Source organism: Gossypium raimondii, chromosome 11 (assembly GCF_025698545.1).
Source record: "Gossypium raimondii isolate GPD5lz chromosome 11, ASM2569854v1, whole genome shotgun sequence".
In the NCBI taxonomy this organism is placed as follows: Eukaryota; Viridiplantae; Streptophyta; class Magnoliopsida; order Malvales; family Malvaceae; genus Gossypium; species Gossypium raimondii.
Genome location: NC_068575.1, coordinates 59112759 through 59138908, shown reverse-complemented (window position 1 = coordinate 59138908; position 26150 = coordinate 59112759). Strand labels below are relative to the sequence as shown.

Below are 26150 nucleotides of genomic sequence, written 5' to 3'. Positions count from 1 at the left end.
ATATTTCATCGTTTATCAATTATAATCAAACACATGACCAATTATACACAAATCATTCATATATTTCCCAATTTTCCTCCTCCTCCTCCTCTCCATTCCACATCCTTAATGTGTATAACACACTTAAACAATATTAACTATAATTTTACTATTCACTCACATGTATATTCAAAGCTGTTTATCCGAGTCAGGGTCACTAAATTATTTTTATCCGGAGCTACAGAGCTCCAAATTAAGATTCGTTGATTTTCCCTGAAACTAGACTCACATATCTTCTTACCATAAAAATTTCAAAATTTTTGGTTTAGCCAAATAGTACAGTTTATTCTTTAAAGTTTTCCCTGTTTTGCTGTCTGACAGTTCCGACCACTCTTCACTAAAAATGAATTATCTAATTGTACAGAATTCTGATGATGTTTCCGTTTGTTTCCTTTGAAAATAGACTCATTAAGAATTCTAAGCATATAAATTATAACTCATAATTATTTTTATTAAATTTTTTATGATTTTCCAAAGTCAGAACAGGGGAACCCGAAATCATTATATCTCATAATTTATAAATCCATTACTTGCACCGTTTCTTCTATGAGAAACTAGACTCAATAAGCTTTAATTTCAAATTTTATTGACCCTACAATTAAATTCCTACAATTTTTGGTGATTTTTCAAAGTTAAACCACTGCTGCTGTCCAAAACTGTTTTAGTGCAAAATATTTATTTCCATTTTGCCCCAAATTTCACAGTTCATACAATTCAGTCCTTGCTCAATTAACCCCTCAATTAAGCTAATTTTTTTCAATTATTACTTTACCTAGACATTATAAGTTATTTCACAACTATTGAAATTCAGAATTTCCACATAAAATCCTAACTTCAAACTCTTTTACTATTAGGTCCCAAACACTCACTTTCTATTCAATTCTTTCAATAAAATCAGCATATGAACAATTTAAAACTCTAATGCCATGCTAAATCATCATATACTTCCAGCATGTATTCATAGCAACTTTCAACTTCTTACATAGAATCAAAAACCAATGAATTTAACAAGTGGGCCTAGTTGTAAAAGTCACAAAAACACAAAAATTTCAAGAAATATTCAAGAATTGAACTTACTTGCAGTAAAAATATGAAGAACCAGCTTGAAGAAACCCTTCTATGGTGTTTTAGCTGATGAGAATGCAGAAAAAATGAAGAGAAATCTAGATAATTCCACTTTGGTCCTAACTTTATTAAGCAAATTTTGCAATATTCCAATTTTGCCCTTAATCCTTCTTACTTTCTTGCTGATTTCATACCTTTACCGTCCAGCCCAAATAGAACTTGGGTCCATTTTCCTTTTAAGCCCTCTTCATTTTATCATCTAAGCTATTTAATCATTTTCTATAATTTTCCATTTGTTACAAATTAGTCCTTTTTGTTCAATTAATTATCGGAACTTTAAAATTTCTTGACGAAACTTTAATACTAACTTTTTAACACTCCATAAATATTTATAAAAATATTTATGGCTCGGTTTAAAATCTCTGAGGTCTCAATACCTCATTTTTTTATTCTAATTATTTTAATATTTGTTTCTAGTGCACTATTCACTATTTCAAAATTTTTCCTAACTTCACATTTAACTTATATTCGCTAAATTAATAATATTTTCTACTCATTTGTCGAATTTAGTGATCTCGAATCACCGTTTCGACACCTTTGAAAATTCAAGCCATTACACTTTTCCTCGTCGGATTTGTGGTCTCGAAACCACTATTCCACTAGACCCAAAATCAGGCTGTTACAAAGAAAGTTGTATTCGACGGACAAATCCAATGGGGAGAAGGTAGAGGCCGTAGCCCCCCTTGGATAAAGTTGGGATATTTCAATTTAAGGCTCTCTTATTATTGGGCAAATTGGATTTTAGGTTATAGTTTAGCAGCTCTATTTCCTAAGAGGAAAAAAGAAGAAGAGAGAAACCATCAAGGAAGGCATATTGTAACATAATAAAAAATGAAAGGAGAAAAAGAAAAAAGCACATCTAATATAATATAGAAAGGTTAAAGGTTGATAAATTTAATTATTCAGGCGTGTGTTTCAGTTGAAGGGAGCAAGTGGTCTAGAGATTGGTGCAAGCTTAGAGCCCTAGCAGACAAAGAACAAAGCCATCGCAGAAGGCTAAGAAGATATATCCTTATTTAGAATCTGTCCATTGGCTTTCAATTCAAGGTTAAATGGCAACCAAGTACACCAGCTAATACTGTCCACAAAACTTGTCGACAAATCGAACCAGACACTGAATAAGTAGATTCACAACATTCATTCATCAACCAATTTCAAGCTTCTTATATCCCCGCACCTTGAGGGACTTTCAAGCTGCTGTTCATCAAGACATATATCCCGCTGCTCCTAGGACAGCTTGGTAATATGGTTACTGAAGATCATTTGCAGGCAATACATCGATCGGCTGAGAAGTGAGGTCACTCAAGTAGTTTGTTGAATGGTGTAAACGGGTATGGGTGCAATTACATTTGTAGTGATTCTTTTGATTCTTGCAAATTTTGGAGTATTTGCCATTGCTCGTGGCCTTTACACTTCCTCTGATCATCACACTGTTTCTTTCTGCAAAACTTCTTGTGATAACACATTGGATGACAAAAGAGGGATTCCAACCGGATCAAATCCTTTGCATAACAGGTAGAGAAACGGGAACAACTTATGTTCAATGATTCACTTTTTTCTTTTCTTTTCTTTTTCAAGTTCTTCTTGATGTTTTTCATTTTGAAATATGAATAGATTCTGCCTACAAAGAAGATGGTCTGTGGAAATAAAAATGGAAACTGAAAACTGGGAAGATGATGAATTTTTTGTTGTTGTTTTAAAATTAAATCAAATTAGTCTAGAATTATTTAATTACTATTTTTATTTTACATTTTGGTAATTGTATTTTTCTCGAAATATCAAATATATATCGTCTTAATTGATGTGTAAAAGCGATCTGACATGTGGTTGCATGAGTTGTCTCTTGTTTTGATGTTACACGCTTATTAACCTAACATGTCTTTACTATTCGATTACTGTTTGTCGTACATCAATCATTTTGTCCCACAAATGAGTTTGTTGGTTTCCTATATTCATTTAACTACTGCAAATCTTTCCTTTTGAATTAAAATGGGGATAAAGTAAACATATAGCCTCTAAATTTCGTAATTTGTTTTATTTTGGTCCATGATCTTTTTAGTCCATAATAGTTTTGGAACTTAGTAAATTCTCTCAATTCAATCCTTGAACTTGGATTTCACTAAGGCATGATGACATCATCACCTAAAATACTGTATCATGTCATCTTAAGGAAATTCAAGTTCAAAGATTAAATTGAAAAAAATTGCTAAATTCTGAAACTAGTGTGAACCAAAATATTATTTTTCTCCTTTAAAATTATGAAAAAGAGTATAAAATAATCGACTCCACATTTTCTTTTACCCTTACTATTAAACTAAAACGTGATTTGGCGTGATACTAAAATCAATAGAAAATGTTTAATTTGATCAAACACTTTAATGGAAATAAATTGCAACTCCATGATGATTGATGAACTAAATAAGATGGATTTTGCGTAAGAAACTAAAAAGTTCATATTTAACAACAAAAATGCATTTTGATTTGGATGATGGGCACCCATTAGTCGCATGCCGGTGATGCAATTTTTAACTGCTAATGATTTCATCAATCCCACGCGTGCTATACACAACATACCCATAAGCTTTTTGCTAATTAACTAATTAAAGTAGGTTAATTGTAATTATTTTATTCTTCATGTATTTGTCTGCTTTTGTTTTGATGTTTCTTTTTGCAATATCTCTACTTGATTATAGAATCTTATTGATTTATTCATTTTGTAATGTTAATTAGTTACTTTATTATTAATTAATTTCTAAATACGAATTTTAAATATGATATGTTTCATTGAGTTGGTATCAATTGTCATCTATCAATTAAGTCTCAATTCATTTGTAAAATTAAAAAAATTATTTCTTTTTAAAGAAACAACTATTTTTTTGGGTATTTACTTTTCTTGTTCTTTTTATATTTTGATAAATCTAGAAAATAGAAACACAATAGACATTATGGGATTTGAATCCAAAACATCATAATTTTATAATTTTAACTTTATCATTTCAACCAAAATCGCAGTTAATTTTATATTAATTCTTTTATAAATTTATTTCATATTTTTTCATTCACACTAATCTCGAATATTTGATAAAATGGTATACTGAAATTAAATACTAACAAATCCTTTAAAATTTTAAAAATAAATGAAAGTAAATGATTATATTTGATAAAATAGGCCACATATTTCCCGATGGGCTTCTTCTTGGCGTATTACTAATGAAAACGGCTATATCGTTCTTTCGGTCATTTAAGACTTATTTGAAATTTATTTATTTAAAGTTACAAGTAAATAATTGATATATTATTAAATTGCTTAATTTAAATAATCATATGTGTAGGATGAGGGATACACCCTAGGTTTTACAGAAAATCTAGAATGGCTTGTCGTGAGAGATCCAATCGCCAAGGCCCGCTGATTACTCTTGTGACAATCACAGTTGCAGTAAGGCTTTCCACAAGCATGTGCAGCTCTTGTTTACTGTTTCGCTTTGCGTTGTAATCAGTTCAAAATTGATTGCCTGGGGAATTTCCTGCAAACAAGCTGCTTGTCACTTTCATCCTTGTTTATGTCTTATGGATCCACCGGTCGGTCCCCACCTCATATTCTTCGGTTCTACAGGTGTATCGGTCGTTACTTTTCGATTTGAGTTCTTCCCATCGCTAAAATTTCATCACTGATATTTCGTAGCTATAATAAACTAGTACGTGACCACTGCTCTATTAACTTTTAATTTCGGTACTGCAACGCTACTCTGATCGAATGGGGCCTATAATTTGAAGGGCCAACTTAGATTTGATGCATAACCCAGATTTTGTGTAACGTTCAAAATTGTCTCTACATTTTGATGTGCCTTATAATCTGCTATTAGTTTATGAACAAATGATTCATAGCAGAAACTGATCTTGAATGGTGTTGACAGGGTTCTTTTTCATCTCATATCATACCATGTTTACCATGGGGTTTCACCTTTTTTTAATTACTGACATTGGCAACTTGGTCGCTTCATTTATGGTCGTGAAAGCGTCAGTTGCATGTCATTCAGTGTCTTTTTAGGGCATCACGAACAGGACTCGAAGCTGATTCATTTAAAAGAAGTCGGAGACTATAACAGCATCCGATGTACGTAGGTTTCTGCCCACTTCTTGTTGTACGCTACTGTTTCATTTACGGTGATTTGTGACCAACAATGACGTGTGGCTATCCCTTCGCTACTGTTTCATGGTATTAATGTTTGTGTTAATCAAAACTCTAAGCCTTATCGTTCAACATACAGTTTGTTTTCTCCATACACAGATATAGGTGATCTTCGAGAATATGAGAAGTAGTCCCAACAAAGTTGTGAAGTTCTCTTTTGATTAGTATATGGCATGTACCTACGGTTTAAGTTGATTTTGTATCATAAATGATCGGTTTTGGAAATTGGTTTGTTAGTGTTATCTTGAAGTGCCATTTTAGCATATTTTGGCATGAATGTAATTGGTATGTTATTGAATTGGTTGTATTTGAAATCTTTATGTAATACCCTGAAAATTACTACAGTAAGAAAGTGAGAATTTTTGATATAATAAAATAAGGAAATAAAGTGATAAAAAGGGAAATTTTGAGTTATGTCAACATTGGGAAGTATATTATGATATATTAATTCAAGAAAGGACTAAATCGTAAAAGTGAGAAAAGTTTTGTTGCCCAAGAGTAAATACTCAAAATTTGAGGGGTTAAAGTGTAAATATAAAAAAGTTGAAGGACCAATAGTCTAAATATTTTAAGGGTGGAATGATCTATAAACTAAGGAAAGTGGATAAATTAGGACCAAATTGAATAGGTGAAGAATTATGATGGACTAAATTGCAAAGTGATGACTCAAGGATAGAATTTTAAAAGATCATAAAGGGCAAAATGGTCAATTAGAAATAGAGAGAACTCTAGAAGGCAATTATGATGTTGGTGATATTTTAGATTAAATAAATATTAGTTTATTAATATTTTGACTTAATTTTAATTATATTTATTATTATTATTTTATTTAGTATATAAGGAAAGAAAGATGAAGAATTCTCTTCATCTTTCCATGCACCCACGTGAGAAGAAGAGAAAGAAAATAAATTTTATTTTCTTTACAATTTGGTCATTTTACCAAAAATTCACCATTTTCACTTAGAAATTAAAAGAATTTACATAGCTACCAAGAGAGAAAATAATAAGGAGACTATGGGGAGCTAGAATATCAAGTTAGATTCAAGAAATAGAAGCTGGAGGAGAGAGAAAATAAAGTTAAAGATTAAAATCAATGTGATAAGGTAAGAACATCAAGATTTCAATATAATTTTAAGTTTGATATTATTGAAAAGCATGAAAATGATGTTAAAGTAGAATTTTATTATATAATGTTTTATTTTCTTGATATATTAGTGAAGGAAATAAGAGGAAGTGATGGGAAATATTGTAGAGAAAGGAAATTAGGTGTTATAAACTTAGTTATCAACATTTTACACTAAAACAATTTTGGACAATAGCAGTAGTTTGACTTTGAAAATTTACCAAAAATTGTAGAAATTGAATTAGAGGTTAAATAAAGTATTAAATTGAAGCCTATTGAGTCTAATTTTACATAGAAGAAACCGTGTAAGCGAAAGAAAAAGTGTAAGCAAAAGAATTTCATATTATGAGATATATGAATTTTTGTGAGACAATGTCAGATTGATTTCGAGTTCCCCTGTTCTGACTTTGGACAATCATCAAAAATTGTAAAAAAATAATTAGGGGTTTAAATTTATATGTTTAAATTCTTAAAGAGTCTATTTTCAAGAGAAACAAACAGAAACATCATCCAAACCCTATACTAAGAGATAATTATTTTTTTGTAAAGAAAGGTTGAAGCCGTCAAACAGAAGAATAGGGATAAATTGAAGATTTTACTGTACTTATTGGCTAAATATTAAATTCTAAAATTTTTATGGTAAAAATATATTTGAGTCTAGTTTCAAAACATCAAGCGGATCTTAATTTATAATTCTGTAGCTCAAGATATAAATAATTTAGTGATTATGACTCAAGTGGATGACTTTGATACTGAACATAAGTAAATAGTGGAATTATAGATAATATTACATATAAGCATGTTATACACATTAAGAATGTAGAATGGAGAGGAGGAAAATATATGAATATTCAGCTAGCATGGGTTTACATTAAAATGACTAATTTGCATGTTTTAGGCTCAGGGACTAAATTGAATAAAAGTAAAATTTTAGGGTAATTTTGTAAAATGTCAAAATGACCAAATTGCATGAAATGAATTGTTTTATTGTCTAGATTAATATATATTGAAATAAATTATTAATATCAAGTGGTTTTAGAGCTTTAATTTTGTTGTATGATGATATTATAAAGTGATTTTATTAAATATTAATGTTAGTATCAAATTGTGAAAATAGTTAAAATATTAGGGTTTGGTATTATATTTCTATTTTATTAAGGGTTTTATGGTAGCGTATAATATTTGAATAAATTATTAATTGAGAAAAATAGTTGATTTGATAGATTAACTAGTTAAGGGACTAAATTGTAAAAGTTGTAAAATTTGGGGTAATTGTGTAAATTTAAAAAATTAAAGGGTATAAATTTTGAAATACATTGGAACATAAATATATGCTAATGAATGAGTAATTTTATATTTTAGATCAAGATTTCGTAGATACTTGTGAAAAATGAAAAAAGTGGAATAATTCACGAACTCCGCAATTATTACAATTCAATCAGGTAAGTTTGTATGGTTAAAGTTTAATAATTATATTGAATTGACGAATGATGTTACGTATTTAATATATTGTTGACAATTGGAATGTTGTTAAATTATTATGTATTTAGCATATTGTTAAAAAAATGAAATATTGTTAAATTATGAATTGAAAAGAATATCTAGTTAAAGTGGAATGCGGGATTGAGTACAATCGTTCTGTGGTAACGGATGAATTGACGGCGAATGCAAAGAATGAATTGACAGCAAATCGAGGTTCAACATTTGTTGCGAACTTTCGTATTTACTTTCCGTTTAGCTCTCACAAGCTTCTGTTAACTCACATGAGTTTTAGTTTAACCCTTATGGGTTTCCGTTCAGCTCTTTTGAGCTTCAGTTTAACCCTTATGGGTTTCTGTTCAACTCTTACGAACTTCCGTTCAACCCTTATGGGTTTCTATTTAGCACTTATGTACTTCTGTGCAGTCTTCGAGTTTCTGAATACGATGTACTCATATCCGTAAGTCGTTCCCCGATTCGATAAGATCTGATAAGTGACATATGAAATTAATGTTTGAAGACTTAAGGTTATTATTGGTGTTGATCTGAAATAAGTGTATTCGTCGATTGAAATTGTGATGAGTAATAAACTCAAGTTTGATATGTTGATAAAATAAATTTATAAATGTTGAATTTATATGAAATATGTTCAAGTATGCTAAGAAATGTTGTTGTTGTTGATTCTTAGACAAGGGCCAAGTTACTGGTTAAATGGTAATATGTTTATTTATCTGATGCGTTGAAAGGGTAAGTGCTCAAATGAAAATATACTTGTGCTATAACACCCCTTACCCGAGACCGTTGTCGGAGTCGAGCACGAGACATTACTTAGCTTATCTTACTAATTCGGAGTATAAAAACTTGTTTTGAAAATTAATTTCACTATTTACTGCAAATCTGTCCAATCGTGTAACAGTTGCTAAATTAATTATAAATCGAGTTACGGGACTCAAAATTTAATTCCGCAAATTTTCCCTGAAACTAGACTCATATATCTTCCTATTTTTAGAATTTTTTCTTCAGCTAATTAGTACAGTTTATTAGTTAAAGACTCCCCTGTTTCACCACTTGACTGTCATGACCTCTTGCCACTAAAAATAAATTTTCTCATTGTAGGATTTTCATATGAAGTTATTACTTGTTTCTACAGAAAATAGACTCAATAAGGAATCTAAGCATGTAAAATACAACTCATAAATATTTTTGTACAATTTTTAATAATTTCCTAAACTCAAAACAGGGGACACCAAAAACTGTTCTGACCCTGTGTCACAAAAATTCAAATATCTTAAAATATAAAACTCCTTTTGTTAAACCGTTATTTTTCCATGAAAATAGACACAACAAGCTTTAATTCCATATATCATTCACCTTCTAACTCATTATATACTATCGTAGGTGATTTTTCAAAGTCGCATCACTGTAGCTGCTTGAAATCTGTTTCTTTGCAAACTTTTACTCTTTCATGATTTCCATGCATGATTTATCATCTAAATATACATATTACCAAACATTATCACATACTCACACATCTTCCTTTAGCAATATCATAGATAAAAACATTCAAAATGACTAATCCCTATACATCACTTAGGTATAAACATTACTTAGGTACATGCCACGTTATCAAAAGAAAGGTACATCGCTAAATTTCTCTGAGGTCGGGACTACTCTGGATGTTGGACCGAACACTGGATTTCTACTAACCTGCGCACGGAAACAACCGTACGCTGAGCATGGGAATACTCAGTGGTATTACCATAATTCAAATTTATAACATTAATGGATAAATTATATACATTAAATTTATGTCTACAATTATTCATTAATTATCCCATACTTTAAATCAACTTGACCATTAATAACAATAAGCAATATTTCAGTCTTATATTTAATGGTATTCATACCTTATTTCACTATCTAAATTTTATTGGATTTTTCACATCTCATTCCAATAATTCATTTCAATTCATATGAAATTCATTCTATTTATCATTATATTTAGTATCAATTCTATTGCAATTTTTACTCACTAATATCATATAACAAAAATTTACTCTTAATCAAATCATGAGCTTTGGGTTCATATCTTCAAACCTCTTATCTTGATTTCCAATTCACCTATCAATTCACAATTTCACTTGCTCATTTCTTTCCATACCTCAATCAATCACACTTATTCAATTTTTTTTTCTCATTCCAATTATTTACCCTATTAACAATACTCGGACTTTGGCGGATACACGGATCCAACCAAACACACCAGAATGGCACCTAGTGCCTCATCGGATAGTTCGAAGCAATAAAGTGACACCCAGTGTCTCATCGGCAGAGCCGAAGAAAGTTGGTACCAAGACCTCATCGAATCTATCCAAGTAAAAGATGACACCCAGTGTCTCATCGACTCAAGGTCAAGTATCCTGAACACTTCCAATCCTATGGCATGCCAACTATATCCGACTCAGCCCGACTAGTTAATAGGGTATTCAAATCATTTTTCTATTTCAAAATCACTTTCGATTCAATCACAATTCAATTCAGATTCACTTCCCACTTTCTAATCAATATACAATTCAATACCAATACATATTTCGATATTCACGCACAATCATCCTTCAATTCAATTCAAACCACTTTTCAATCTATACTCAATTCACATATTCACACATAATCATAATTTAATTCACTTTTATTCAATTCATATTTTTAATTCATTTAATTCAATATCGATATTCACCTTATTTTTATTTACTAAACATATTATTCAAAATTCAACAATTACTATCAATAAATTCAATACCAATACGTGTGTGTATATATCTATATATTTCATTCAATTCAATCATGATACTCACCTTAAATTTGCTTATAATGTATATTAATTTAAATTTCAACAATGAATAATTAAATTCGAATTATGGTAATACTAACCGAAATTTTCTCGAATCACTCCTTGTCCACCTTCTCCTTTCCTTTCTCGGACAATGACTCTTGCACGACATTAGCTACGTAATTAAACAATTAAAAATCATTAATACACAATTTCATCAAAATATTTCCATTTATACCTAAACTTTACATAAACTCTAATTTAATCACTTATCAATACTAATTTTATTTTTCCTAATCTAACTCCATATTCTCTCTTAATTCTCACTATAAACTCATTTTAACTCTTCAATTTCACCATAAATCCCTAATTTCGAAATTCTCTCAATTTAGTCCCTACTATTCAAAACTTACACTTTATTTTACAATTAAATCATTTACTAACTTCTAACTTGAAATTAAATCAATTTAACCCTAACACTTCAATTTATTCAACATGAACATCATCTAATAATCTACTAACTTTCAAAATATCAACATAAATCAAGTAGTATTTATCTCTAGGATTCCAAAACATCAAAGCGAGAGAAAATGGATTAAATTGACTTACCAAATGAGCTTAGAACCTCAAAACCTCAATTTTCTCTTTTCTTTCTTTCTATTCTTTCTTTCCTTCTTTCCTTCTCTGTTTCGTCCATGCTATTCTGTTTCTATTCTCTTTTCTATCTTTTATTTCATTAGTTTAATATAATAACAATAAAATAATAATATAAAATTATTTACTTAAATAATAAGTAAATGTGTAATAATTACTAATATATGTATTTTATTTTTCCACATGTCATCATATACACCATACATTTGTCAACAATTTTGTTTATTTAAAATATAATAATATAATAATAATATAATATAATATAATTTACAATATAATAAAATAATAATATACTTCAAAAAAATCTCAGATTTTATCATGCATATGCCGCCTCATTTATGGGACTTGGCATATTTACCTATTTAGTCATTTTAACTTTTCTTTAATCTATAATTCAACTTTTACCCTTGTTGCAATTTAGTCCTTTTTAATCAATTAACCATCGGAACATTAAAATTTCTTAACGAAACTTTAATACTACCCTAATGACACTCCGTAAATATTTATAAAAATATTTACGCCTCAGTTTATAATATCGAGGTCTCGATACCTCGTTTTCGACCCAATTTTCCTAGTAATTTCTTTTAAATCACAAAATTCGCTAATTCAAAAATATTTCTAAAATCACGCTGAACTTATAATTATTAATTAATAAATTTTTATAACGTTTTCATCAGATTTAGTGATCTCAAATCACTATTCTGACACTACTGAAAATTGGGTTATTACATGTGCTCATGAAAGAATAGTAAGATTTAAGTTATGCAATTTCTTATGAAATGGCTTATCATGTGATTAATTTTATGACTGGTGAGTTATGCATATGGAATGAGCAAGGAAAGTAAAGAAATGCAAATGAAAATTTAGAAATTTGGAATAGTTAAAGTTGTTGAATATACTTTATGAATATTGGGGTATCAATATTGGATAATTCTTGATATGTATAAATTTCTTATTTAAAATGAATTGATATGATTAAAGTTTATACGACCCTACTAAGCATTCATTGCTTACGTAATTGTTTTCCTTTACTTTTTAGATCATCAGAAGCTCGATTAGGTTGGCAGCTTGTCAGAGATATATCACACTATCCATCGGTTCTATCGGTATTTTTGAATGTTTTAATTTTAGTCATAATGGCATGTATAGGTATTTTGTTTAATGTTGGTCTATATGTAAATTGTTGAGATTAGCCACTTATTTTAGCTTTGTTTTGAATGCCATGTTATAGTTTGTAGACTTGTGAATTGGTAGGGATAGGTTAGTAACAAATTGGGTGAGAAATATGACTTGTAAAATGGTCTATTTTCGTCCACACGGGCAGAGACACGGGCGTATGTCCACTGTATCTTAAATTTGCACAAAATAGAATGCTCACATAAGCGTGTGACTTGGTCGTATGACCCAAGTCAGTATACTCACACGGGCACGGACACGGGCTGAGACATGACCGTGTGTCCCTATTTCGTATGCCCATACGGCCTTAGACATGGGCGTGTCTCCAAACCGTGTGATTCACACGGGCTGGCCACACGGCCGTATGACCCCAGCAATGTTAAAAATTTTAAATGTTTTCGAAAAATTTTCTGAGTTTTCGACTTAGTCCCTATTTGTTTCTAATGCGTAATTTGGGCCTCCAAGGCTCGTTTAAAGGAGAATATGCATGTATAACTTTGATTGGTTTCTAATATGAAGGCTAGATGAAATGAAATGTCTGATAATTAATTTTGTAAATACCGATAATGCTCCGTAACCCTGTTTTAGCGACAAATTCGAGTTAAGGGTGTTATAGTTTAGGTGTTGTTTGAGGCACTACACCAAAACAGGTTTTTAGCGGCGTTTTTTTATGCCTTTAGCGGCGTTTTTGAAAGTGTCGCAAAAAACGCCGCTATTGTCAATGCCGCTATAGATCAGGACCTTTAGCGGCGCTTTTCCAAAAACGCCGCTATAGATCAGGACCTTTAGCGGCGCTTTTTATAAAGACGCCGCTATAGGTCAGGACCTTTAGCGGCGCTTTTTACAAAAACGCCGCTATAGATCAGGACCTTTAGCGGCGCTTTTTACAGAAACGCCGCTATAGATCAGGACCTTTAGCGACGCATCTTTCACAAACGCCGCTATAGCTCAAGACCTTTAGCGGCGCTTTTTGCACAAATGTCGCTATAGCTCAAGACATTTAGCGACGCTTTGATTACAAACGCCGCTAAAAGTACCATTCTTTTAAAAACATTTAAAAATATTAAATATTAAAATCAACCTTATTAATATCAAAATTAATTAGTATTAAATATATACTTTTAGTCAAAAGATAGTATTTAATCATATAATAAATTATTTTTTAGTCAAAATATTGAAAATCATGTTAAATTACAAGTTCAAAATTTCAAGTTCAAATAGTGCAACTAATTGATTGCAAAAAAAAAGCACAAGTTCAAAATGTACAAGAATAAACTTGAAAATTTATAGACTAAAATGGAAATTCAAAAACCCTCTGAAATTAGACTGAAATGGGTTTACTACATCCACTGTTTACTACATGAGTTTATTGCTTCTATAAACTCAAATTAGACATTGTTGAGGAAATATAACACATTCTGATAATACCATTGATAGCTACAATTGCTTTCTCCAGCTCCAGCCTTGGCATATTTTTCATTCATTGATCGTGCAGAACCTATGACTAACTTCATGCTGGGCACTGTTCATCTCAAATCATAAATTACAAAGCCTGCCTTCAAGATGAAATAAGAAAAATATAGCATGATGAATTTCCTTTACTCAATTTCGTACTGATCCATGAATGAAGCTACAAAAGGATGCTCAGATCCCTATCCTGAAATGAGGATTAAAGAGAGTGATAAGACAATTAACTCTTTCTAGGTAAGTTAAATATAATACAAAATCAATGCCTCTTTCTAGGACCCTCAGCTGCAGCTTTCACATCCTTTGAACTGGAACCACCCTTATTGTTATTAAGCATGAGCGACCTAATGAGTATGTTTTGTTGGTCTGTCTTTATGTGTCTGGCTCTCGGATATACATGGAAGAGTAAAATTGTCTAGCTTGTGAATAAGAACAAATCTCGAAGCAGTTTTCTTGCACTCTTCTTATTATCTTGGGAATCCACAAGATAACAAGCGAATAATTGCATGCATGTACAAATTATAAAATAAGAGGCTATAAACAAAGCTATTGGATGTTTACTTTCTTGCATTTATGTATAAACCAAAAATCAATAACATATAACATTAAAATCAAATTATAATAGCAATTTAATCACTATTAAACACCGATACATTAAAAAGTGCATTATCAATTCAAGACAAAAGTAAAGAATATGTTTCCTCAAGACATATTGAAAGTCTAAGATAAGTTGAAGTTTACAGTTACGGAGGAGAAGTATTGTGCTCACAAATATAAACTCGCATCCCCCCTGCAAAACTTTGCAAATAAACAAAACAATTTTGATCCAACGAAGAATATAGGTAATTGCAAGTAATTCATGATTATTTTTGCAATATATGCAAAATATTGCAAAGACTGTAGATGATTGCAATAATTCAAGCTACACAATCACCCAACAAGTTTCCTCTAGATGCCTAACCAAGTCGATTCGCTCTTTAACCAATTAAGAAACTCTTCTTAGCTTGTTTCGATAGGCATATTATATTATATGAATGGAATTGGAAAATAGGTTATATTTTTCTATATGTTTTAGGAAGATTCTTTGAGAGAAATAGCATGAAATACTTAAAGAGTTCCAATGATAGATGGAAACAAAAGCGTGGCAATAAAAGAAGCTAAGTGGGTAGGGGCTCCACTGTCTTACTATCTTCCAGATCCCGATGTGCGACGCTTTTGTGTGGCAAGATAGAGTTAAGGTAATTGTTAAAGAAAATAAATACAGAGAGATAATACAAAAGCTATTCTTTGAGAAGTATCTAAACTCCATTGACACACGTAACACATGGGGAAATTGATGTAGGTGAAGAGAGGAGCACAGGACATTCTAAAGAAAGACCATAACATGTCCAAAATCCAAACATAAAGGATAAGACCTCCAAAGTGTCGCACCAAGAATTTCTTAATCCTTCATTACTTAACAGATGAAAGGAACAATCATAAAGCGTGCTTACAAGAGAATGCTAAACAGCAAACATGACACTGTATTTAGTTAGTACATTCAAGTGTTTGGTACCCAAAACTCACAGGAAACCATCCCAAACCGAAACTAAGAATTTTACTAAAGACAACTGATAATAGCAACTCCAAGATATTTATGGATCAATATAGAGCATAGCCAATAAAAACCTTACTTCTGCAAATAAATTTCGTTTACTCAATTTCGTACCAATTAAATCTGAAATGAAAACTCCAAAACCCAATGCTTAGCTCAAATAATTCATGTAATTATCCTTTCAAGGTGGCACCGAGAAAGCCCGAAATTTGAATCCAGAAGTCTACAATTCTTCCTATATCCAGACTTAGTTTTTTTTTAATAAAAATGAATAATAATAAACCTTCAACTCCATTTTTGGCACATTAACTCAGCTAAAATTTCTCATACATATAACTAAACATTCAAGTTCCTTAAGAAAATTCACTAATTCCACAAAAAAGGAACAACTTAAAACCGACAGAACAAAAATACAATAAAGGCAATAAAAAAAGTTAAATTCTTATTACCTCTTGTAACCCAAGATAGTTCCTCTTACGTAGAGTCTGCAATAAGGAAGTTAAAAAAAACATGGAGATACGACTTATTATCAACAACTGTAAATAATAGAAAATGTGAGCGATTAACAATGAAATGTGGAAGCTCAAAACTCATGAAGACAAATTTTGACATCAACAAGGAGAACAAGTTAACGAACCAAATTAAAATCTTAACTCTTGCGATATTAGATTCAGATACATGAATTTTCCAATTTTCTTCTAATAAGATATTATTAGATAATACAATATGTAAAGCTTTTCCATTGCATAATTCAATTCGAATTCGCATTCTACTTAGACTAATACCATGGCTCTAAACTCAATAATGGGAATTAAGCGATTCTTTTCTTCAATAAACACAATAAGAGCTATATCTAACTTACAATAGATTCATCCATTGTCGCAACTCTACTTTCTAGCTTTGAAACATATCTAACTTTAGTCATAAATGTAAAGATCTACCAATATTAAACCTGTGAAGCCTTATTATTAAGTCACCAAAATCAAAAGGAAAAAACACAATAAATCAACAATAAATCAAGATACATTTCAAATGTAATAATTACGTAAAATGAAACAATTGGGTTGAATATTGAGGACTGACTTGGAATCATCTGTTAATCTACCATCGTAAGTAAACCGAGACAAAAGAACATATCATGTGACGAACTAACAAAGAGTAACAAGAGTACTAAGCAAGAAGAACAAATTATAATCCTAGCTTCGAACAAGAGTACCAAAGTTTCAGGAAAACATAAATCAAAGAAATACTTGTTAAAAAAAAAAAAGCTAAATGCAACCACAATTCACTTCAAAGAGTTCAAACAAATTTCATGCCCTCCAAGCCAACGGAAGAAATAACCCTCGTTGCTTAATAAAACCTCCATGTTGTTTATAACAATTTTACTTCAAAATAGAAGTGTTCAATAGGTATAATAGACAAGAAGACATAGTCCAGACTAAGGAGAAAATATATCAGCACTAAAGATGAAATAAAAGACCTCCCTAAAATGGGGAGGGAAGGAACAAAAGGGGCAAACCTGGAAGTGGGGAGGGAAGGAAAGTTGTGAAAAGGGTTAAAAGCGAGGAGATTTATCACATCAAGTTGAAAAGGGTTTTGGTTCTCCGTCTCCATCTTCAGCTGGCGTTGGTATGTAGTGCTTGCTGTTAAGCAAGGCTATTAGTTCGGCTTCTTAAAACCTAATACAGAAACACTCACAAAAATTCCAAGAATGAAAATCTAAGTTCATGGTTCCATTAGATCTGACTACCACAAAGCTCGGCACTTTCCTCACTGAACCAAAATAGTATTCAAAAACAATTTTTTTTAAAAAAAAAATCTGAAATGAAATGAAAAATGAAAAAAGAACAATGAACTGGAGAAGGATCTACGAGGAGAAAAAATAAAATTTTTGGAATTGAAAGATGGCAGCCCTTGGATTTGCACTTGCAGCGGCGAATGTAAAAAGGAAATTGAAATTTATTCAAAACAAAATGGAAATAAATTAAACAGGGAAGAGTGAAATTTATACGAGAGAAGGAGCAAGACAACTAGGCGGAGAAATTTTAAAAGTGAAATTAGGGGTTTCAGGGGGAATTTTGGGAGCCAAGTGAAATCATTTTTTGCGGCGTTTTTAATAAAAACGCCGGTACTAAAAAAATTAAATTCTTCAATTGAAACGGTGTCGTTTTGAGAAATTTTAATACATAGTAACGGCGCTTTTTGCTGAAAACGCCGCTAAAGCTCTCATATTTTTTATATTCAATTATTGTATCTTTCATATAAATTTTACATAAAGAATAATTAAAATTTTAAGTAATATTTAAAAGAATTAGATAATATTATAAATTTTAGTTTTTTTATTTCATTTTTATTTTTGTATTTTTTTTCTTATAATTTGGTCTTATCCAAATTAAATAATTACCTATATATCCATATCAAATCTATCAAATGGTTTAGATTAAGTATTTTAAATATAAAAGCATTAATTAATTGTATAAAATTGTATCATTTAACAAATCTCAAATAAGTCTTAAACCCCAAATTAATCATTCAATATACATAAAGTCTATCTATTATATATCTCTTAAATAATATAAACTATACTCATAATTTCAATATATTAAATTTATTATTATCACTTTTACAATTATATAAGAATATATTTAATATATAAATTAAAAAATAATTAATCTAAACCCTAAACCTTAACCTGACCCTTAAAACCCTAAATCCCTAACTCTTAATCCCTAACCCCTAACTCCTAACCCCTAAACCTTAAATCCCAACACTTAAATCATAATCCCTAATCTATAATCCCTAAATCCATATATAATCCCCAAACCTTAAAATAGTAAATCCTAAACTGGCCTTAAATCTTAACTATAATCATAATGTTAATATAATAAAATTAATATTATCTCTTTTACAATTATTTAATATATAAATTAAAAAATACTAATTAATCTAAACCTTAAACCCCTAATCCCTATTCCCTAAACCCTAAATCACAAACCCCTAAACCATCAAACCCTAACAATCAAACCCCTAAAACCTAAATCCCTAACTATTAACCCCTAACATCTAACACCTAAACCCCTAAATCTTAAATCTCAGCCCTTAAATCATAATCCCTAAATCCATATTGATCCCTAAATTAACCTTAAAATAGTAACTCCTAAACCGGCCTTAAATCTTAAATTAATCATATACCCTAAACAAAAAACCCTAAACTATAATGATAATTAATTTAATATTTTAAAATTAATACTATCTCTTTTACGATTATATAAGAAATTTTTTAATATATACATTAAAACAGAATCAGTAATTATGCACCCAAAAAACTTTAAAAATATTTTAAATAATAGTATTTTTATTTTTCCATGTATTTTATTTCAAATTATTTCTACGTGTCACTATTTTTTTAAGATTTTAAATATTCAATTAGAAATAAACCAATTAAGATAAAATACATTTTGCGGCGCTTTCCCAAAAACGCCGCTAAAGACAGAGTAATAGCGGCACTTCTACAAAAACGCCGCTAAAGACCAGAGCATTAGCGGTGTTTTCACAAAAGCGCCGCTAAAGAATAGAGCATTAGCGGCGCTTTCCCAAAAACGCCGCTAAATACCAGACCATTAGCGGCGCTTTTCCAAAAACGCCGCTAAAGACCAGAGCATTAACGACGCTTTCTCAAAAACGCCGCTAAAGACCAGAGCATTAGCGGCGCTTTTCCAAAAACGCCGCTAAAGACCAGAGCATTAGTGGCGCTTTTCCAAAAACGCCGCTAAAGACCAGATCTTTAGTGGCGCTTTTTGGAAAACGCCGCTAATTCTCATTTTTAGCTGCGTTTTCTAAAAAGCGCCGCTAATACCCGATCTTTAGTGGCGGTATTTTAAAAGCGCCGCTAATGCTTGATTTTTAGCGGCGTTTTTTATACAAACGCCACTAAAAACGCCGCTAAAAGCCTATTTTGGTGTAGTGAGGTATCCCAAACTTGTACCACGTTGGTCCTTTTTTGAAACAATGAGACATGTCGAGACAGTGTACTTTCAACACCGCGACGACTTCTACTTAATGTCGCAATGAGCCTAGTCAGCGAGATGTGTTGCGACGAGGAACCCCTAAAGTCATGACGTCAAGTCGATACTTTGAAATCTTTATAATTTGGTCCTAATTCAACTTCGAGTTAGCATTAGAACTTTCGTAAGCTCGTATAAGACCCAAAAATAATTGTGTATCACATCATGTAATCATAATACTCGCAAATTTATATTTAATGGTATAAATTGAATGTAATTGATCGTAATTGCTCCGACAATGAATGTGGCATCCTGTAACTCGGACCTAGCAATCGGGTCAGATATCGGGGTGTTACAACAGGTGCATGTATTATTGCTTTTATCCATATTTTATTTTACATTCTTTCACATGATTAATTATGAAGTTCAGAAATTTAACAAGTTCAATTAATAAGTATGAGTTATCAAATTAAATTAAATTAATTAATTTATCATTAGTGATTAAATTCAAGTAATCAATTTATAAGTTAATGAGGTTCCAATTGATAGTAGAATATTTAATTAGGGAGCTTATTAATTTATTGAATCGATATCTTTAATTTCACTCATCAAAGATTATTTTCATTTAGTAAAAATGATTAATAGATTTTTTTCGTGTGAAATTTAAATATGGTATTGAGATAATATTTTAATTAAAATTATTTTCATTTAAAAATTATAATTAATAGGTTTATTTATATGAAATAGTAATAATTTTATTTAAAATTTTAAACAATATACTATTATAAAGAACTAAGTTAATAATAAATTGTATAAACAATTTTAGTATATGTATAGGGGTGAGAAAAACTCGATTCGACTCGAAAAAATCGAAAAAAAAATTAAATTTCGAGTTAAACGAATCGAGTTATTCGAATCAACTCGAATTTTTTTAAAAATTTCGAGTTCGAATCGAGTTAAGTTTTCGAATTCGAAAAACTCGAATAATTCAAACATCAAACTATAATATTATACATTTTTACCCCAAACTCCCAAACCTTTTTACTTTTCCCTCAAAACTTTCACTCTTTCCCACTTTCCCCCCAAAACTTTTACTCTCCTCCCCTCCCAACCCCACAATCTACCCAAAATTCATTTCCCACCAAAATTGTACTCTCTCATTTACTTTTTCTCAAATTTTTACTCTAAAAAACCCTCAAAACCTTTTATTTTCCCCCAAAATTTTTACTCCCTCCCACCTTTCCCCTAAAACTTTTATTCATTTCCCATCCCACCTCTCATCTACCCCAAACCCTCCCCCCTCCAATTTTTTTTTAATATTTTCCCTCCAAAATTTTACTCCCCCTATTTACTTTCCCTCAAACTTTTATTCCTCAAAACTTTTTATTTTCCCCCTAAACTTTTACTTCTCACCCTTTACTCTCAAATAAAAAATCAAAATTATCCAAAAAATCACTAAACATAAATAGTAATAATTTTATTTATATCTACTATTTATATTATTAAATTAAATTTCACATTTTATATTATTTATATTATTGAATTGTTTAGTCATATTGAATATTTATATTAAAATTGAATTATTAATTATGCCATAAAATATTCGTGTTAAAATTTTATATTGGTATCAATTTCACATTTTATTTTTAAAATAACTTTTATTAAAAATCATATTTTTACATTTAATATATTTTTAATTCCAAAATACATAGTGACAAGAATCAAGATAATTGAAACAACTAAGCAAGCAAAAAAGCTAACCAAAGATATAAAAATTAATAAATAAATTATGAGGTGGTGAAAGTTAATAAAATTTTGATTAAGGTGGACAAATTTTATTACGATGGGTGACAGTGGTTACAAGGACCCAAAATTATTTTTTAAAATTTAACTCGAACAAATATATTCGATTCGAATTCCATCTCAAACGACTCGATTTGAGAAAACTTCAAATAAAGTTAGGATGATAAAATGAGATTCGAAAACTCGATTAACTCGAATATTTTTGATTCGATTCGATTCGATCGAATGCTCACCCCTATATGCTTAAAATGTGTTGAATCCGGATAACATAAAATTGATCTGTTTTGATGCAATATTGGGGACCGGGTAAATGAATATAGCGGCCAAAGAAGAGGGGACCATTCACTAATGAATTCAAAGCAAATGTATTTTCAAACACTCTTGAATATTTTGCAGGCTTCATCTGTCGTTTCATTTCCAATAAATCTATTTTGTTGGTTTGCATCATTATGATTTATGAAGACCCATAAACCAACCATTTTTTTCAAAAAGCCAGCAAGAGTTATGAAGAAGGCTGAAAATTGAGAACTAAAAGTTAAAAATTAATAAATTACATCTTTTGAAGAAAGCTTTTATTGGCACAAAACAGAATGCACCAAATACAGACAAATAGGAATTGACTTTTTACTTCACAATTATATGCAATGCACACTTATTTTTCCCTTTACAATTAAAACCCAATTTTTGCATGGCTCTATTATTTGTATAAAGGGAGGTACATATGTACGTAAAATAGGACACGAAACGTCACTTGGGTTTGGATTTTCAGATGATGGACATGCACTCCGGTGGGGTAACGGGGTAACGGGACTTGTCGGTGCAGTAATCGTATATCACGTGGTTCATACGAACCCACCTATATCTTTTAGCTTCCATGGCATTAAGGGCTTGATAAGCAGTGCCCTCCCACCAGTTCCTACTGTTTGTGGCACAGTTTACTGGCCCTGGAACCGGACATCCTTCAATGTCGAAGTCCTTGTAATAAGCTAAGAACGGAGCTTTGGTCCAATCAATTTTCTCTAAACCTCCCCTTGTTGCCCAATCATCAGCCTCCCACAGCGTTGAATAAACTCCCATTGGCTGGAGTTTTGGGTATGGGATATTTCTAGCTTCATTGTTCTTATAAACCCTAATTGGCACTTCATCAATATAGAACCTGCAAGAACAGGCATCATTGATTAAATAACGTCGTACGAAAAGTAGATTAATGATCTGATAGCTGTTAAACATACACAATCTGATGATGGTTCCACATGATTGAGTAAGTATGGAAATCTGCAGCAGGATCGAACCAAAGGTTAACCCTTTGTTCCCTGTCACCCTTTCCATGGGCATAGATATTGGTTTGAACCGTATATGGCTGCCCGGTACGGTTTCCCAAGAACTCGAAGTCTAGCTCATCTCGCACAGCATCTGTATCAGAATTCATCTGCAATGTTCCAAATTAAAAGTGAAAACCAATTTGAATATTGAAAATAGAGTAAGTGAAGTATTGAAGGATTATATATGTTAGCGTACATAAAAGGCGGTGACTGTTCCGGCGGAGTCGCCGGGGATGAGCTTGATTTTCATGCTGACACGTCCGAACAAATACTGCCTTTTAGAAGCAAATCCACAGCCTAATACAACCATATCATTGCGGGGAACAAAAAATATAATTAGTTGTTCATGTTTAAGATTTATATTAAAAGCATTCAAAGTTAAACCTGAATTTTGGTCGAGAACAAGTTGGATGGCTCTCCCTCCATCGATTTGCCTAATATGAGAATCAGACCAAGTGATTCTAAAATCTTCAAGGAAAGTGGCAGGTCGCCCCAAAACTGAGAGGGAAAGTGTAACAACACAAGATAAAATCAAAAGAAATCCATTCCTTAAACCCATACCCATGTTTAAACCAGAGAAACAGAAAGAGAATTATTGTTATTATTATAATGTTTGATTTAGAGATGAGATGAGAGCCGTAGTGGTGTGTATATATATAGTATAGGTGGGTTCTATGTAGATTGCTGCATGGGAAGTGCCATCAACCTGCTTAGCTTTCCATCCAGCAAATGCCAAACCCTCATTAGGCCCTGATTGACCCAACTCTTTAACTCACCCATCTAAATTTTCATTCAACATTTTCATCCTTTATGTTTTCTTTCCTAAACCTAATTAACTTATATATATGGTACTCGTATTTAAGATTTCCGTAGTCTTATAGATTGTATTAATTATTATTATTATAAATTAATATAAAAATTATTATTACAGAAATATTTCTTTTATAAAATCTTAAAAGAAAATACCTTAAACCTGAAAAAGATACTCTCCCTTGGAAAACCTATGGTTTTCGTAAATGGTAATGACATGACAGTCAGGCCAAAGTCGTGATTCTTACAAGAATACCAAACGTTGGCAGGGAGGTAGAAAAGAGTTGGGGACCTCTGCCTTGACTTACAAGTTGGAAAGGTGGTGGAACTTAATTAGCAATGCCGTACCAACGCGTGTCAATAATTTATGAATTTTTAAAAAAGTTAAATGAATAAAAAATCTATTTACCGCTAGAATGTCAAATTTATTTTAAAATGACTAATATAATAATAAATATTATTATTCACTTGATTTTTAAATCGACATCATAAATATTGTTTTGAAAGAGTGAAATTTTCAGATTATTTATTTTCCAGCAGGCTGGAGAATATTTGCATAGGTTTCATTTTCTAGCTTTTTTCTCCCTCCACATAAATTGCAATTAAGAAAGAACATGGTGTCATAATCTATAGGATTATAAGACTCCTAATTGTGCCCAATCATCTGCTCGCTAATCAGTTGCACCTGTCACAGGGTTTTATGGTTAAAACAATTTATTGTTTTGGATCCTTCCTATTTTGCAATTGAAACAAAATACCGCGTTTTGCTGCCCCATAAAGAGCTTCTCATGGGGCAGAGAGATCTTTTTTAAAATTAAATTAGAAATCTTTTTTATAATTAAAATTTATCTTTTGGTTAAATAAATTCAATGCCTAAATTTATAAAACTCTATATCCTATCTCAATAACATATCAGAAAAATAAAATCACATAGATAAGTTTAAACATAGGTTTCGTTTACAAAATTAGAAAAACAAAAGTCCCTAAAAGTTTTTGATAGATTACTTCTTTGTACATATTAGTTTTTATGGAATATATTGATAGAAAACCTAAGTTATGCCCCACATACCTTATTTGTTGTCCAACATAGTGTAAACCAAATTAAAATAACTTCCCTAGTATATAGATCTCACATTTATATCTAAAGATTAAGATGCTCGCACCCTTAATTAATAGATTTGAATGCACTTAATAAGCTCTCAAAATCTAAGTGAATACAAAATAATTCTTTAAAATAGCTAATACAATCACACTAATCAAATAACAATCAATTGAATATATGACTTCCAAAACAATAACATAACCTTAATTGATCTTGTACATTTCAAAGGTTGATTTGATTCACTTGAATGCAATCTAATCTCCAAAAGCCAATAATTGATTTCCTTGGATGGACAAAAAAAAAAAGAGTCAATTAAAAAGCATATAATCAAGTCCAACGATTTTCTCATTAAATTGTCAAACCAAATAAGACAAGTATTTAATAACTTCATTAACATATTGTAATCGACCCTATCGAGTGCCGCTTAGCAACTCTCGACATATTTTATCTCAACAAAATCCTTAACCATATATTTGTCGGGGTTGTTGGACTTGATGGGATACCCAGCCATAAACGAGTGTAATAGCAATCTAGGATAAAGGGAGCTATTGCAATATCTCATACTTTCCATATTTTAATTTTTTTTATAATTAAAAGTATTTTTATGTCCATGTTATAATGCGTGAGTATTTCTCTCGACAATATCATTTTTTAGATTCAAATTTTAATTCTCTTCTTTAAAAATAATGTACTTTGTCATTACATTCACTTATTAATTCTTATATTTTTCCTTTTAAGAAAGTAACATTTACGAGTTGAAAGCTTCCCAATAATAATGCAATGGATGTGCAAGTATAACATGATTTTGCGAACAGTGGTTGAATTATGTGGCAACAAAAGCTTGGCTCGACATAAGGTTTAATGTATGTGTATTTTGCCGGTAATTGAAGCTGCTGGATTTGACAAAGCAACAACAATAAGAGGTTATCTTAGAGGCAAGTAGGCGCTATTAATTAAGATTCTCATCTATCCCTTTTCCTTATCGCTTACTTTAATTTCAATCTTTCTGACAATGATTACACATAATTAAAAATTCAGCTCAAATTTGGATATTACTTTAAAATTATTACAAGTATAGATTAATCATAAAATTTACATCTTATCCAGGACTTCAATAAATTACTATGGTTTCTAATAGGCAAAAATTCCATGAGTTTGATGTGGGTGTCCATAAAGACGTTAGAGTAATCGTCATACCAAATATAAGAGTTGCTCTAGAATCTAATTGCATGGATATAAATTGACGAGGGACAAGTTGCTAATTAGTTAATGGTGGTTTCACCGTAGTTTTCATAAAGGATGCCATTGGATAGACGAGGGTCCAGGCTGAGAACAATTGCACGAGCGGAAGCCCACTTTGCGAAATATTGTTGACTTGATCAATTTAGATGAAAGGTATGATGTCAACGTCCACGGGCTAAGTCCGCTTTACA

At 30.9% G+C, this 26150-nt stretch overlaps 1 protein-coding gene and 1 long non-coding RNA gene across 2 annotated transcripts; one reads left to right on the top strand and one right to left on the bottom strand.

The window, feature by feature from the left end:
- The first annotated feature begins 2075 nt into the window (after positions 1–2075).
- On the top strand, positions 2076–2975 carry LOC128034972 (uncharacterized). Its single transcript, XR_008191354.1, has 2 exons — positions 2076–2495; positions 2644–2975. It is a non-coding gene; the product is annotated as an uncharacterized LOC128034972 (long non-coding RNA).
- Positions 2976–22004: 19029 nt separating this feature from the next.
- Positions 22005–23505, bottom strand: LOC105802249 (probable xyloglucan endotransglucosylase/hydrolase protein 7). The gene is made up of 4 exons (XM_012633779.2): positions 23190–23505; positions 23002–23102; positions 22716–22912; positions 22005–22639 (listed from the first exon to the last, which is right to left on the bottom strand). The coding sequence occupies exons 1-4, from the start codon at positions 23368–23370 to the stop codon at positions 22249–22251; spliced, it is 870 nt and encodes a 289-aa protein (XP_012489233.1). The 5' UTR covers positions 23371–23505; the 3' UTR covers positions 22005–22248.
- Positions 23506–26150: the final 2645 nt, after the last annotated feature.

Coding starts and splice junctions, on each gene's coding strand:
- LOC105802249 (XM_012633779.2), bottom strand. CDS start 23,370: ATGGGTATGGGTTTAAGGAATGGATTTCTTTTGATTTTATCTTGTGTT. Junction 22,913..23,001: donor GAACAGTCACCGCCTTTTAT/GTACGCTAACAT, acceptor GGAACATTGCAG/ATGAATTCTGATACAGATGC. Junction 22,640..22,715: donor TGGAACCATCATCAGATTGT/GTATGTTTAACA, acceptor CTGTTCTTGCAG/GTTCTATATTGATGAAGTGC.